This window comes from Melospiza melodia, chromosome 3, assembly GCF_035770615.1.
Source record: "Melospiza melodia melodia isolate bMelMel2 chromosome 3, bMelMel2.pri, whole genome shotgun sequence".
NCBI lineage: Eukaryota > Metazoa > Chordata > Aves > Passeriformes > Passerellidae > Melospiza > Melospiza melodia.
The window spans coordinates 4,516,669-4,533,921 of record NC_086196.1 but is presented as its reverse complement, the minus strand read 5'-3'; the positions used below and the strand labels follow the sequence as shown (position 1 = coordinate 4,533,921).

The 17,253-nt window shown below is 41.5% G+C and overlaps 1 protein-coding gene across 1 annotated transcript in view; it reads left to right on the top strand.

Moving 5' to 3' along the window:
* Positions 1–7,543: 7,543 nt before the first annotated feature.
* AGPAT5 (1-acylglycerol-3-phosphate O-acyltransferase 5) overlaps positions 7,544–17,253 on the top strand; it is a 55,477-nt gene continuing 45,767 nt past the window's right edge. The window contains exon 1 of the mRNA XM_063150713.1: positions 7,544–7,843. Within this exon, the coding sequence (XP_063006783.1) occupies positions 7,625–7,843 (219 nt within the window). The 5' untranslated portion in view covers positions 7,544–7,624. The remainder of the gene's footprint in view (positions 7,844–17,253) is intronic.

Sequence of the window (17,253 nt, the reverse complement as noted above, 5' to 3'; positions counted from 1 at the left end):
TAGAAATAAGAGATTTATGAAATTTTAAATTTACTTGCTCCTGGAAAAAGAAGACTGAAGAGACTTCAGGGTAGAAGTCTCATAATAAACTTCATGCAGGATGTAGCTAGGTGTGAGTCATAGAATATCTTGAGTTCTAAAGGCTCTTCAAGTCCAGCTCTGGGCCCTGCACAGCACCATCCCCAAGAGTCACACCATGTGCCTGGAGGGCATTGTCCAAACACTTTCTGAACTCTGTCAGGCTGTGCTGTGACCACTGCCCTGGGGAGCTGTTCCAGTACCCAACCACCCTCTGGGTGAAGAAGATTTTTCTGATATCCAACCTACACCTCCCCTGGCACAACTTCAGGCCATTCCCTCAGCTCCTGTCACTGTCCCCACAGAGCAGAGATCGGTGCCTGCCCCTCCCTCCCCTCACAAGGAGCTGTGACTGCAGTGAGGCCTCCCCTCAGTCTCCTCCAGGCTGAACAGACCCCGTGCCCTCAGCTGCTCCTCATACAGCCTCTTCTCAAGGCCCTTCACCCTCTTTGCAGCCCTCCTTTGGATGCTCTCAAATAGCTCAATACCCTCTCATATTGGGATCCTCAAAAGCGCACACAGGACTCAGATGCAAGGCCACACCAGTGCAGAGTGGGACAATCACGTCCCTCAACCTGATTCCTGATGCACACCAGATATTTGAGCTTTTCTTAATGCAAGGGGCTTGAAGCTGATAATCTTCCGAAAGGTATCATTTTGCATTTCTATGCTTTTGTCTCAAGACAGAAAGTTTTTGCCAAAGTCACCAACAGGCATTTTAGGCCTGGTAATTTCACCATCAGCGTCTTTGGGCATCGAGATGGTAGTTTCATGAAAATATCTCCATATTTTATTTTTATTTCCCCTAGTAGTTCTTTGCAAGATACAGGGATAAAATCGGCCTATAGCCAAGGGGTGGGAAACCCTCTATCCTGCTACATCTACTCATCCACAAATTAAAGGTGAACATAACATAGAATTGTGACTTTGATGTGTGTATCTTTTATGACACTGAGTAAGGGTATCACCTACTCCTTACAGGAAAAAGGAGTAGGTAGAGGGAAGATCAGCCAACTACTTCTACCCATGGTCTTACACAGATGTCTCATCTGTAGGCAAATGGTTTGAGCACTGTCTCCGGGGTTCTGAGACCGGAAACTGTGAAAAAATTATTGTGGGAGGCAGCAAAAGGACTAACTAACTGCTGTGTCTCTCTTCATAGTTCTCTCTTTCTACACAGTTTATTGCTTTTTAAGCAGAGGGCTGAACTTCTCTTTGTCTTGTGCAATGCACCAGCATTAAAACAAAACAGTCTTGCTCTGAAAAGCTCAATAGAGAAGGATAACTTTGTTTTGTAAAAGATTTCTGTTACTTCATAAGACAACATCCTTCTGTTGGGAACAATACCCTATTTAAGAAAAAAAGGTGTGAAAGTGCAGCTCCAGGGAACGGGAGGTGTTGAGCTGTGAGCAATGGGAGTCCCCGCACGGCGGGCTGTCCCACAGCTGCGGACACTGAGAGCTCCAGCTACCAGGGAGGAATGAGCCTGGAAGCCCTGAGAGCCACAACTCCCAGCACTTCCCAGATCTCTGCCAAGGATCCAGGTCAGCAAGCTGTCAGGAAGCCGAGGACAGTTCTCATTGAAACACTAGATTTTGATGAGTCAGCAAATGCTCAATTAGAAACATGTCAAAATTTTTCCAACCGGCTCTACTGACAATCTAAACAAATAAAGGGTGTGGGGAGGAAATATTATCCTTGTTTTACACCAAGGGGACTGGGGCACAGACATATAATGTCAGGTCTGCAGTCCAGAGGCAAACTTAGATTTCATGTCATCCCTTGATCACAGGAGTTTCTTTGCTCTAAACTTAATTTGCCATTACAATGACCTTGTGAGATAAGCATTACATTAATTTTATAAATGGGAAACCAAAATAACCTGTACAACAGCAGATGGGAATCCTGTATCTTGAACTCAGTGTTCCTAAAGCTGCAGAACTTCAGTAGCAAGCCTGCCTGTTTCTTTTGTGGACAAGATACACAGGTAAGACACAGTCAGACTCAGACAACCTTGCAGCAATGGTTTAAATTCCTACAGCAAAGTACTCCCATGCCACAGTCTTGTTATTCTGATGCCATGCTGTTCATGCAAAAATGTTGGTTTACTATGACTAAAACCCTTGTAGGTGGTTGTGGGTAGTATAGAACTAAAACTTTAGATAGAAGGAGGTAACTAATTCTTCCCTAAACTCTCATAAATACAGTTCAACTGGTATTCCTAGTTCTGCTAAACACAAACAGCTATATCTGTGTCTAGGCACACCACATTAATTCTCTTCCCAGGTCTTTCATGATCCCAGGTTTCTCATGCTTCTCTATAGAAATATTAACTCATTCTTCAGCTGGGTTTACACTGTGAACACAGCCCTAATTGCAGGTAAGAACTGTAGCATTGTCTGGTATCAAAGTTGGTTTTTATTAATAGATTTTTTTATTTCAAATTTCGAAGAGCTTGTCTTTGTTGTATCGTCCCTGCTTATTTTAAAATTGAGGGTTGAAATTTCCTAAACTGCATTATTTTAGGGAATATAGCTATAGAAAATCTGCAATTCTGCTATGCCACTTGAAATCCTTTTAATTTTTACTACCTTTGGCCTTAGAGCAGAGATTTGTTTGATAAGGTCATGAGTAGCATTTGAGCTATGGGCACAACTCTTCCTCCCCCTGTGAAAATTGGCTCAAATTTGGCAAAGCCACAAACCTCTGATAAATCTGTTTGTAACTGCTTAATGCAGAACCCAAGTTTACCAGCTAAAATGCACAAATCCTGGCTCACAGAACAGGCTCTATGGATGCTGACCTTCCTGAGACACAGCATGCTTTGGCCCTTTCAGGCCATCCAAGGACCAGAGGGGGGGCCACAGTACCTTATTTTGGCATTGTCTCAGTGCTGTCCCTGCCACAGGGGCAGAGGCCACACAAGTTACACAGAAAGGGACTGAGAGCTTGACCAAATGAGGGGGAAAAGGCCAAGCCAGAACTGCTGGTCTAGGATGAAGTTGTGGCTGAGAATTTTTGAGGAAAGACTGGACTGTGACCAAGTAGGCAGGAAGTAAAAATTAGAATTGCTCTGGCAAAGAGAATTTGACATAAAGAAGAGTGGATAACAGGATTAGGAGCTCTCAGGGGAAATTAAGAGCAAACCAGGATTCACTAGGAAAAAAAAGAGATGAACATTGTGTGAGAAATGTGATTGGGATGCACAGAGTCATGGGAGTAGAATTAGCTAGGCTTGCCTGGGAAGGAGATTGGAAAAAAATATGTAGAGAAGAACTGAGAACCAGAGGATGTATTTCAGAAGGGAGACTGAGAGTTTGATGGGTGAAGACTGGAAACAGAGGCTTGGAGGCAGATGAAAGATGATAGTGATGCAGCTTGATGCAAAAGAGTGTGCACTCCTTAGAACTCTCTTTCCTCCACAATCTGCAGAGTCTTGAAAGTCACCATATCTCTGGTGTCAGCTGATGTGTTTTATAACCATTGGAAAAAATGTGCTTCTCCTCATTTACTAGTTTGGTTTATTAAATGGTGACATATTATACTAGACACATATCAGAGATTCTGCAAGTAATTTTGATGGATAAATCTTATGAGTGAACATAATATCTCTCATGAAGAAAACAGATCACCTAAAGGGGGTGTTACACAGGTCTTTAAAAATCATGAGTGGAATCATCTCTTTGAGAAGAGAGTGGAAAGGGGGTTTCTGTGTCTTTCAATATAAGCTCTAAGGTACATAAAATGAAATTATGATGAGGCAGGTTCAAAACAAAAGGAGATTCTACTGCTTGTCACACAGACTGCAGTGTGGCTAAAAGCAAATACAGGTAAAGGGAAAAATGGGTAGACATACATAAAATAAATCTGTTCGTGAATTAGACCTGGCTCCAGACCCTGAACCACAAAAGGGGATTTGGAGAAGGCTGGAAGAGCTTGGAAGAAGATTGCCACATCCTTACTTTGTCTGTATCTACCATTCTTACTATTTGTAGAGGCAACAAAAAGTATAACCAAATCCACAAGAAGGAATCTCCTGGAAGACAGGAAGAGCTGAAACCTGCCTCAATCAGTGTAAAGCTGAACTTGTTCCCCTACCACTGCAAGCGTAAGACTGTGTAAATCCCACCATAAACACATCCATGCCCAGCACCACCCAGAAAACATCCTCAAGAACTAGCTCAGAATACTAGCTGGTCCAGTGTGATTCCTCCTTTTCTGGTGGTAAGAGACATCCCTTCTGGGCAGGGCCTGAAGGTAAGGAATGGAGCAAGTGGAACACAGGCATGTAGACACGTTGTTGAGGTGGACCAGTCAAATATTGTGTCAGATTATGTTCTGTGTGAAGGGAGCCAGGGCGTCCAGTGGGGCAGAGGAACCAGAAGGAGCCCTGCAAGGACAGAGTCAGGGATGGAGAGGAACTACTACATTTCTCACCTGAGGTTGGAGAGGATTGCAGGATTCAAGGAAGCCTTCCTTTCCACGAGCAAATGCAGACAGATGCAGAAGGTTGTGGCCATTGTTAGAAAAAGGCACACATCTAGAGGACCTGTAATCTAAACAGGTCTACTTGTCTAAACCAGTCTAATTGTAACCTAGGATAATTATTTTTTATGTTACATAAAGCAATCACTACAAAGATGCACCTTCAACATGAGAGATGTTCATCACTCTTACCCTGCAGGGCACCCACCCCACTGATGTGAGGTGTGAGTTTGATGCCCTCAACACACTGAACCCACGTCTGATCCAGTCCCTTGAAGTCTATTTGTATCTTCTCTAGCCACATTTTAAAAAGCGTGTTACCAAACTTTGTAACACATTGTGTGTCTCAAGTGGACACAAGTGCTTCTGAAACACAGAATGAGAACTTGTAAGACCATACTCAGGCCACTGTGCTCACTGTTTGGGTTTACCTGACCCTACACAAACACATATTGAGTCTGCTAACCGCAATCAGCTTTCTGCACAGACTGATGATGGCCATGGATCCTATTATGCACTGCTTAGCTCCCCACATGACATGCACTTCATAGCAAGCCCAAGCTCCCAGCCAAAGTCCTTGACTCTAGGAATTCAGGAATTATTTGGATCTAGATCTTTGGCCTTAATATCTGTGTCTCTTTTATCAACATTATCTCGTTTAACAACAGAACTGATACCAGTACATCATCTTCCAGGATAGTGAAGATAAGACCATCTGTAAAGGTTTAAATTTTAAAGCTCAAGGGAGACTGATTTGTATCTGATGTATCTGATGTTATCTGGCTTTGCTTAGTCTGTTGACAATTGCAGTGAGTAGGTGATGGAATTGTGAAACATGGGTTTGTGAGTAGCAAAAGGGGAAACTCCCTCAACGTTCAGAGCTGGCACTTATCGACACAGTTTGTGGTTCCTTCTAGAGGCAGTTACAGATATTTTTCACTATCAGATTAACGTCTGTTTTTTTTCCCAGAGCTTGGTGAGCTTGGCCACTTTAGGTGTGGCAACCACCAGCAGAACAACCTGACACTAGAATAATCAGGTTCATACCAAATAATTATGTTCACAAAAAATACACTGAGCACCTTATAGATGGCTCACTAATGCTTTTCCCCCAAAATTTCAGAGGGGAAACATTGTTTATTCTTTTAAATATCGAGTTTGTTATATCGAAGAAAATAAAAACAGGTTTGAAGTCTTAATATCTGAACTGAGGAGTACTAATTGCTCTAAATTGGGTGATTTTTCTTGTTCCACCTGAAAGTAAAATGCTCAGAGAGCATTTTGGTCAAAGGAGGTGTAATTGGGGCCTATGCTTTCATAGGACTTAGAAATGACAAATTATAGCAAATATCATAACATTCTTCTTATTTTCCTCTGACATCTATAAGGTGAAAGACTGGTGTTGAAATTCCCATGGCACAATTCAGAGGGATCTGCAATAAAAAGCAACTGTGAATCAAGAAAAGCAAGGACTTGGTGGCAGCATCCCAGATCTCATCACGGTGGTATATTTGTTTTTTGAATGGAAAAGTTAGAGTTTCATTCAGTTGCAGACATTACAACCCTATATTACAACATCATACTGATATAATTACACTAGTAAATCAAGCCCTAAGCCCAAGTACGTGGACTCTGTACCTTTTATGTAACTAAGATGGCATCTATATGTCAGATAATATATACTTCACAAAGAGAGAAAATACATTAAAAGATCCTGTAGAAAATATCTATTTAAGAAAAGCAGAAAAAAATTGTGTGAACATGGGCATGTGTGTATGGTATGGCATGGTAAAAGATTAAGAGTGCTGAAAAAGCATAAAGTGGAAGGAAAAAACAAATTCAAACAGTAAATGAAGACTTGTAATGTAAAATACACCAAGGAAAATACAGGCCATCTTTGTAATATGATGAAAAACATACAAAGGAATAAAAATGAAACATTTTAAAACTGGTAAAGACATCTTTTGTACCTAAGACTAATGAACTGAAGGATGCCATTTTCAATGCACACTAAAAACCAGCTAGCAGGAGGTCAACAACAGCAAAGGACAAAGCTTGTCCCAGTTAAAACCTGGCAAAGGAAGCAGATCTCAGCAGAACGTATTGCACACCCACTCCTTTCAAAACAGTGAGAGCTCCACAAGCTTCAGGATAGAACTTATTTTTTAGAGACAAGGAATAAACGCTTCACCACAGACTAGAGCTCAATAAGCAATTTCTTCTGGGAAGGTTATTAGACTGTTTTCAGCAAGACTTCTTGCATTTTCTTCAAAAACAGATGGTGCCTCCGGCTTCTGCTGCCAACAGGGTACTGGGGGGCAGAGGCCGAGGGTGCGAGAAGAGAGGCGAGGCCGGCAGCTGCCTGCTAGTGCGGGGCACGTGAAATGCCTCCTAAACCCGAGCATCGCTGCCTGGAGCTGGCAAAGGCAGAGCTGCGCTGTACTGCTCCACTTTGGGCTCACAGGCCGAAAGTGCGAGGGTGGGGAGGGGGCGGGGGACGGCCAGGGGAAAGGACTAAATTTTCTTCTAACCTATGCTAAGATATAATTGATACAAACTAAGCTCATCAGTTATAAACACTTGTGTCTCGTTTTGCACGGAGCCGAGCAGCCCGCCCCCACTGCTGCCGGTTCCGCATGAGGAGCGATGGGGATGCGGCCGGGACGGGGCGGGGGACGCACATAGGGCCGGTGCCACAGAGCGGGTGTCCCAGACCGGGGGCTGCTCGTGGGGCCCGGCCCGGGCCCGGCCCGGCGCCAGCGCGGCCCCTCCCGCCCGCCCGGAAGCGCCGGGCCCGGGGCCGCCTTCCTGCGGCGCGGCTCCGCCTCCGCCGGGCAAGATGGTGGCGGCAGCGGCGCTGCGGGAGCCGTGAGCCGGTGCCCTCACGCCGCGCTCTCTCCCCGTCCCTCCCGGCCGCGGTCGCCGCCGCCGCTGCTGCTGCTTCGCGGGCGCCTGGCGGGTGTGCCCGGCGCGGCGGGCGATGCGGGCGGCGGGGCTGCGGGGCTGTGTGTGAGCGCGCCGCCCATGTGGGTGTCCCGGTGAGGCCGGGGGCAGCGGGAAGATGCTGCTGTCGCTGGTGCTGCACACCTACTCCATGCGCTACGTGCTGCCCGCCGCCGTCATGATGGGCACGGCGCCCACCTACATGCTGGCCTGGGGCGCCTGGCGCTTGCTCTCCGCCGTGCTGCCCGCCCGCTTCTACCGCGAGGTGGATGACCGGCTGTACACCATCTACCAGAGCATGGTTCTCTTCTTCTTCGAGAACTACACGGGCGTGCAGGTGAGCCGGGCCGGGCAGGGCAGGGGGGCTCCGGCGGTCCGGGGAGCGGCCGGCCGTGGTGCCGGCTCTGGGCTCGTCCCTCGGGCCGGCCGCCGTGGGGCCCGCGGGCAGGTGCGGCCGTGGCCTGGGCCCGGCACCGCAGAGGATCCGCCTCGTTCCGCAGCCGCCGCTGCTCCTCTGGTGATGCTTTTCACGGAGTGTTGGTGTTGTGTTCGTTTTGCAGGTCGGGAAACGGAAGAGATGCGACAGCGGTCGTGCTCTATCAGCACTTGAATGGCAGCCGCCTTTGCACACTTTGAACCCCTGTGGCCTGTGCTGCACATCTGTAGCATTAAATTGGCAGCAGATGAGAAAGCTGTCGTCAGCTGTAATTGTACATAATACAAGTACAAGGTTTTAATAAATAGATCACTTAATCTCTCCATTAGTACAGATTTTTAGTTTTCGTGCAGTCTGCCTCATGTCACTCTTTGGCCCTTAAATTTTGGATCAGTCGTGGATTGTGATTATTCAGAATCTAAGTTTCAGGTTAATAAGTTGAAATTGGAGGCCTCTCTTGTATGATCAGAGGGGTATTTGCATTCAGATGATAATACCTCACAAAGTGCTCAGTGTTTGAGAGGTTTGTATTTGTCTGTAATTTGGAAATTAGGCAAGGAGACTTTTAATTCTACATGTTAAAAAGTAATAAATGACAGGCACTTCCTGTGTCTAAACATGACCTTCAAAATTTTTTTAATATACAGAAGGCTGTTTGAGGATAGTGTCAGCTTTAGGTGCTTGAGAGCAAGGAATAGCAATATATGTTGACAGACGACAGAGCTCGTACAAATAAGGACTTCTCATATTCATGGCTAAGGCCTTTTTCCCCTCTGTAATGAAGCATTTCTTTCAGAATCAGGCTGGATCTCCCCTAGTTTCCCCTCTTGAGTGCAGTTGTAGGCCTTGCTTTCATACTGACTCTTGGGAAACACTCTAAGCCAGCTAAAGATACAAGAGTTGCAGTTTGACATCAGAGTAAATAGAGCAGATACAAAATTAAACAAGATCTTCTTTTGGTGGTAATTTTTGATTCAGCTTGTAATTTATGTAGCTTCACCTTACCTCTTGTCCAAATAAGCTAACTTGTGTTGTGTTTGATATACTAAAAAAAAAAAAAAAGGAGAAGGAGCAGTAGTTCACAGGTACTTACAGTTTTAGCTGCCTTCTCTTTTATGTAGTGTCTCTAGTGCAGATACTTTAATGTGTAGTAACACACTTTGGTCATTAAGTGCTGAAAGTAGTAGTACAGAAGTTTAACTTGACCTATTCTAAGAATGAGAGCCAAAAATCAGTGTATAAATTGTAATGGAAAAGCTGCCCAAGCTGTAACTGTTGTGCAGACAGTACCAAACGCTTAGAATTTTTAAAAGGAACGATTATCCAAAAAATGCCTGTGATATTAAAGAAAGGAAAATGCTAACCAAAAGAAACAGCAAGGCAGCCATCATCTGTTGGCCTCTGTTTTATTGCACTGATAAACTTCATACAAACAGAAAAATGGTGATGAACAATTATAGGCCACTAACAGGAGATCAATTAGGAGAATATTGAAATAGAGATGCTTTGTCGCAGTAAGCAACAAATAATGATAAGAAACTGTGGAGGAGGAGGCATGTGTCATAGGATAAATAAAATAGTAACCATGACTGGAAGGCAAAAGCTTGGAAAATACAATACATGTGTAGAGAGGTAAGAGCTATAACCTTTAAAACCCATGTGTCATTTAACTGGAAGATAGTCCCCACTTGTTTAAGGGAGAGAAACAGGGTGTCCTTTTAGACCGACTTTAGTGAATGCTGCACGTGTTTTAACTTGAAACTCACAGTGGAAAGTTAACCATGTGCCTGAGTGTGTGAGATTGGGATGGTAACCTGAGACCTACTGTGGATGGGCTGTCTTCAGGCATGTAATTAGATGCAGAAGTATGGCAACATTAAACTTAATTCCAGTAAACCAGCAAAAAATAGTAGCTTCACAAAGGCAGCTGTAGGGCTCTACCAGCACTAAGGCGCCGTAAGAGCCATGGCAGGGAGGAATTCTGCTTCTCTTTCAAATCTATTAATTTATTCAATCAATTGAAGAGTGTTGGGATGTTTATTTTTGTACCTGAATAAATAGGAGACAACCTCATCCATCAGAATACTGGAACTTGTAGTCTCACTCAAGTCGTTAGGATTCTACAGATGCTTAAGTGACTTTTTGTTAACACTGTTGCTTTAAAATGCCTTTAATGTTATGTACTGTTTAGCATTCTTTGGTTGTACACTTAAGGTATTTGTGGGTTTTCAATATAAGAACATGCTAAACCAGTTGTGGATATTTGAAGTGTCTGATCTTAAAATAATTTTCCAAAATTCCCAGTAACGTGAGTGGGTATTAATAGGGTAGAGTTGGTTATGAACATAAACATGGCTGACTATATTTTTGATTCAAATACTAGTCTATTGTGATATTTTTTTCTATTTATTTATTTGTCAAAAGGTGATGTTTCTCTCTATCATTTGCTGTTAATCAATTAAGCTTCTAAATCTGTCTCACAGCTGCATGCACAAGTGTATTTTTCTTCTTTTCTTTGTTCTTGACTTGAAAGTTCTTAGCCAATTCTTTAAAAACAAAAACTGTAGTTCATGCTAGGAAGGCTTTTTATCTTTATAGCAAGCTCTTCTGTTTTGAAATGTGACTAAGTAAGGTGATAACCTGATCTGCATGATAGAAAATCTTGAAATATTAGTCTTTCTCTTTTTCTTAAGTATTTGACTTGAGATATAAAATAATTCCAGAGCTATAATTGCTGTGAGTTCTAGGTCCTAGAGAGTGGCTTATGAAGTGACTGTAAAAGTTTTTTACTTGGTAAGTAAAAAAGTATTTAGTTGTAAATACTTTCTCTTTTTAAATTTTGGTCAGACTCTTTTTTTCTATTGAAACAATTTTGTTTTACAAAGCTTGAGAGAACTCAAGCTTCCTTGGCATCAGTTTAGGTTTTCCAATAATATTAGAATTCATTAACGAATTGCCAAAAATAGTCCTTTTTGCTGACTGTCATGCAAGAGTTGGCAGTAGAAGACTGAAGAACCAGTACTGAGAGTACAAAAAGCAGCAACAACATCCCAGTGCTGTGAGGTAAACTTGACAAAGCCAGTGTGACTATAAAGTGAAACCCTATAATGCTGTGTAAACTTGTCAGTGCAATTGCAGTTTAGCAGGCATCCATGAATTCTATTAAGCAGCTGTAAATATTTTTTAATTAATTAATCTGTGGCATTGTGACAGTGCTCCTCAACAATCTCTTGGATTATATACTCAGAGTAATGAAATGTATAGAAGTGGTATTGGAAAGTGGCACAGAGAGCACATCCCTGCTTTGGCCCTGTATTACTTCTCACCTGTCCTGCTGTAAGATGCAGGTGCCCTACAGTACTGTTTTCTAGGAGGAATATTGTATAAAGTGAAAAGGATTCCATGTTAAGAGAGTCTCAGAGAGCAAAGGATGTTAATTTCATCAGTGATGGGTTAGAGCAGTTCCTGGTACAAGCAGGTACAGTACAGACTTCCATCTGCAGGTGCTAGTTGGTTTGGCCCCAGGTTTCTGAATCATCAAGTAGCTGATGAACTGTGGTTGTTGTACTGCTTTTCTCTTTACTGTGTCAGGGAAGTCTGGTCTCTTCCATTTCAAACAGGCTATAAACAGTTGAGTCTTGCCATAGAATGTGAAAACCAGGATGCTGCAAATGTGTGTGTGATTAGAATGGTTGAAAGGCTGAAAGGACTGGTAATTGAATATGATGAATGCTCTCATCTCTCTCTGACCCTGAGCATCTTATCCCAGTTGCTGTCAGGGTAATGAAATTAATGCCTATTCTGTTTGTGAACATGTTTCAGATCAGATGAGAACTAAATGTTCTTCAACTTTTTTTGTTGTAATTGTGTTTGATATTTTGTACTGAATGCTGGTGAAGAAATAATCACTCAGACTGCTTCCTAAAGGATCATTTTCATCTGAAAGGTTTTGACAATTGAATGAAATCCATAATTGAATTAATGCTCAAGGATTTTGTTCAGTACTTTTGTCAGCTGTGTTCCCTACCCCCACTTCCTGATTAATAGAAATTTTTGGAAGCGGTGTTTTTATAAAGACATAATGAAATTCTGGTCTTCATTGTCTTTTCAGGGCTCTGGAAAGGCTGTAAGAATCAGATAATACCTTAGTGTTGTTTAGTAGAGCTAAACAATTATTTTATAAAATACAAGAGATGCTTGTTTAACAGTGTGAAGTGCTTCCTGGATTGATATTGAAGCTTGGACTTGCTGTGTTTCAATAGGGTTGAAAACTACTTAGGTTCAGAGCAAACTAAAACTTTGTAGAGCAAATGTACTGCAGAACTCTTGACAGTATTTCCAGTGGAGTAGAGCCTGGGATATTTTTCATATCTTGGCTTCCTAGGAAATATGTGAGGAGAGCTTGGTGTCTGAGATTGGGATGCATGCTTAGTCTTGAAGCTGTTGACCAGTTTGCAGTGCAAGTGTGTCTGTGCCCATCTCCGTTCCCAGGACAGTGACCTTCCCAGGCAAGATAATCTTTACTTCTTGCTTTTCCTTTTGAAGCTGTTCAGCTGCCCAACAGGTAATTCTTGAGGGCCCAAGTTGGAAGTGGGAAGGCAAGAGGTAGTGCAAGTTTGGCAGCCAAGTTGCAGCATACAAGGAGGTGCTTTGCTTGCTGTTGGTGCAGTAGTTTGTCTTTTCTTAGGAACCTGGTTCTTCCCTTTCTGTACTGGGGGAGGCATCACAACCAGGCTTCATCATAGCAGGGTGAAGGTTTGGTTTCTGACTGCTTCCTGTCAGTAGATGTGAGTGACAGGGTTTGGCTTCTCTTTAGATGAGGACCCATTTCCCAGGCAAATGCCATAACCAGAAAGTCCAAAGGAAACAGAACTTTTCACCCTTCTTCAGTTGTGTTTGGAAGGAAAGTGCTGGCAGTTGCATTTTGGCATGAGCCTGGGTATATGAGCCTGCTCTTGAGTTTCCTGAGCTCTCCTGCCTTTGTGGCAGCTCAGGAGTGGGAGGATTCTGGAATGGTGTGGGAGCTGAGCGGGAATGTGCAGGGCTGCCATCAAGGCAAACCTCTAAGCTCAGGTTGGAGCTGAGCAGCCTCTGAGGGCTCGAGCTTTCCTCGTTCGTGTGGCTTGTGACAGTAACCCCAGTTAGTACCTGGTTACATTGCTGCTTTGTGAAACAGTGTCAGCTCTTGTGAGGTGTGTTGAGAGATTAAAATAATCATGCTTGTAACTTAATTGCGATGGTGGAAATAGTGAAGTAAAGGTCTTGGGGAAGTGATAGAAATGTGGGGACTTGTGCAGTGCAAAGACTGGAAAGAAATTAGGAGAAGGTAGGGAAGCGTATCATGTTTGTGTGATAAACTTTTGAAAGAAGCCCAGTGAAATTTTTCTGCTGTGATGAATTTTTTCTGGCTCCATTGAGAAGGTTTACCCTGCTTCATTTCATTAGAGATTTCAGTGTACAGCTGTCTCCAGGCATATATGTCTTTTGTAGTACACAGCTAAGTTCTCTGTCTTATTAGAACAAAAATTAAGTGATACCTGCTAAGCCTGAGGGATGCAGCTTTCAAATTGAGATGCATGCCTAATTTTAGACTCTTACATTCAACTGTGGTATGAGGTAGCAAAAATAGATTAGGTGTGTTAACTTTGTGCTCTTTCTGTTTTAGATATTGCAAACCAAATATTTGCATATATCTTCATTTTTATCCTGTGCCTTTGACTGTAGATCTGAAGGTGAAAGTGGTGTCCTTCAGGACTCTTGTTCAACAATATACCATCGAGAGTTCCAGTCTGTTGCAGATCTGCCTTTGGGGCAATCTGAAAAGAATTTAGTATGGAGAGGTTCTGCATTCAGTGCTGGTTCTGATCATCCTCCACTTACTGCCTGATATATGAAAAATAAAATAAATAAAATCTGAGGTCTAGTTAGCATTTTTAGAAATCAAGTATCAGCTACCTGAACCAAAACTGCTGTTTGGGTTCATAAACTAGTAGCTTTGTGTGGAGATTTGCCTAGCATATGTTTCATAAATGACAAGTCACAACTGAATCTGAATTTTATAGAGCCTTATCTGTCTCAGTCCACAACTTAAAAAATAGGTGTTTACATTTTAAGTTAGCTGCATGTACTTATGAAAATATTGGAGAGCGTGTGTTAGGTAGGAAAAGCTAAGGAGTCCATGGACAAGTTTGAATGGTCTTACAAATTCAGATTCCAAGTATTTGACCAGTAAGTTTTGCAATCTTATGGTTTGGTTTTAAAATTTTCTATTTAAATATACTTTTTTTTTTTAATATCTTAAGATTTTTAGTATGTGGATTTTTTCATTACAATTTGTGCTGACTTAGTGTAATTTTTTACATAATAAATAAAAGAGATATTTATTGCTATTTTTTTTAGCCAGCATTAGTTTTATACATTATACTCTTTTTGTGTTTAACTGTGTTCTGGTAGATGCTGGGCTGTGGAGTTTTACAGTGCTCTTCCATGCCCTTTTCTTCTGCTTACATAATATGTCCAGGTACTTTATGTAAGGATGATTGTTAATTTAGATGGTTTTTCTCCTGGTACTCTACCATCAGACCCTGTTCTTGCCAACAGAAGATTCTGTTCATTGTTAAATATTTGTGTGCACTTCTTTCAAACTTTTTGCCGTAGGCTTGCAGGTGGGGTATTCTTTTTTCAGTTTTAGTTGTGTTAGATAAAGTTGGCTCAGATGTCAGGGATTTTGACATTACAGCTTTGAGGAAGCAGATCTTCTCAGGGGGAAAATACTCTTTAATCTCTTTTCTGTCAGTTTGAATCCTATGAAGGGATTTGGTATAAAAAGCCAGGGAAATTATTTTCTTTTGTTCATTTCTTTTCTGTCACATACTACTTGTCATCTTCTCTGTTACAACTAGATCTTCTGTGGGAGTAGGAAATAGCATTTATGCTAGTTTGATTTTTTAAATGTAAAATAAACTATACATGCTTTGGTAAAATTATGTATTTTAGTTCATGACTAGATATAAAAAAATACGAGTTTGGATTGCTTTGAACTTTGGATTGCTTTGATTGTGGTAGTTGAAATAATTTTACCTGGCAAATTTGTTGCACTACATCTTCTTATGCTCCGTAGTGATCCCTTTGCCTTACTGTGAAAGTCCAGAGTCCTTAAATTCTAAATACCTACTGATGATGTGTGGAGGGAGAAGCTTTCAGAAATCCTATTTCACAATCACAAGCAGAGGCTAGAGAGGTTTCATCATCATCCTCATTCATATCGACTCACTGAGAGCTTCCCAGCAGCTTTCAGTCTCTACTTGCTACAAACACTTGTAACAATATTACAAATAGAGATGCAAACAACTTCTCCGTGAAATCCAAGGCATTTAAAAGCCAAGTTCCTGTTACAAAGAGCTGCGGCTGGAGGAAACACTGCAAACTGCTACAAGGTTTCCTGCTCTTGTGTGGTGGGCAAAGGGTATTTCCAGAGTGAGCTTAAATGGATGTTACATATTTTCCACTACAGAAGGGTAATAAAGTAAACAATAGCTACATGTATGTGAGTTGCTTTTGCCCTTCTTTTAAGGAAATTACTGAAATGTGCGTGAGGAAGTCTCCAGAGATGCAAAAAGCTTATAAAGGAGACTTTCTCTTATTGAAACAGGTGCAATACTTACTTCCACTCTTGTACTAGAAGCCATGTTCAGGTTTTATATAATGCCAAAATGCCAAATGTTCGGAAAAACACTCCTGTTGAAATCTCATCTTGCAAATAATTACCTTTCAGATATGTCTGAAGTATATGCAGTTATTATTTTTAAAGTTTCATTACTGGTGATTTATGATGAAATTTAGGTACTCTAATTTTGATTTTTCCCAGATGGTCACTGATTGTAACGGTGGATTTGTGCCATTGAACTGCACTGTAATCAAAAGCAAGTAATTTGGAGAAAGAACTGTAAATTATTTGGGCACTGAAAATAGGATTTTTCAGACTTTAGATGTCAGAATCTTAAAATCATAGCAAATCTTGGGGCATTATCAAGACTGGAATGGTTATCAAGACTGGAACATTTAAGATATACAGATGCTTTTTAAAAATTTTGTTAAGGATTCATCTGAGAGCTAAGGAGTACAGAGGACAATTATCTTTAATTGAGCTCATAATCTGTAAAGCCTTTACAGTCAGCATCAGAACAAAGTGACTTTTATGCATGTATCTAGTACATGGAATGAAGTATAACCAAACATTCATAGAAGTTTGTCAATTTATACCATAAGGCTAAAAACTAGTATGAAAATAAGAATGTACAGGTTTCATATATAATATAGTTCCATTTCATCTAAATAGGTTGTTATTATTGTTTTCTTACAAAAAGGAAATTAAACGACAATAAGTGTATTTTCTAAAGTTCTGTGCTCTCTGATTGAATCAAGTCACAAATGTATTTTTAAAAAATTGAATTACATTACATATAGGAATCTTTTCAATATTCTCCAGAGATTAATCTCTTAGTAAGGTTTTTTCCCACTGAACCCCAGCAAAATACATAGCTGCAGAATGTTTGAATGAACTCTGCTTCAATAAAATGGATTGCTTTGTGATTTTATGGCTTGCTGCTGAGCTTGCTAGAGCTGTCTGAGCAGCAGATTTTAGACTTGTGCAATTCTGTGTTGAGCAGAGAGTCCCTAAAGAGGTTATGACATGTAACAATAGTATGATCGTTACCTTAGAGCTATGTGTCCTAAAGGTTTAGAAAATTTATAAACTTTTTTTTCAGATCTAGAAAAAATGCAACTAATAACATCAAAGTCCTTCCTCTTCTGTTCTATTCATATTCCTTATGCTGTAGGCAAGTGAAACCTGTATCTGTTTAATGTGAATAAAAGTGCTCCTTTGTCTTCCGTGAAGAAATATAAGCATTTAAAATTCTTATAGTAAGACATCTGAAAACTTAAGAAATGTGTCAGCCCCAAGTAGAGATTCCCTATCTGTGTCCTGTCTTGAGCCTGCTTCTAGTCAAACAGGGTAAATAGATTCTATGGTGTGAGGTGCTTTCTCTGGGAGCTCAAAGGACTTGAGACACGAGGCAGGTTTTTGATGCCTGCAGCAGGGCTGCAGAGGTCGGCTTGCACGGGTACGTGCTAGTTGGTTTGGTGGTTTGTCATGCAAGCTCCACCCTTTCGCCAGAAAATTGTATCCAGAGTTTGTAAGAAACAGATGAGAAATATGTTTTAGGATACTATTTATTTTAGTAGATGTGTTGTATAGTGCTCAGCTAACAGAGATGCTCTCGGCCCATGCAGTCCCCATTAGTAATTGT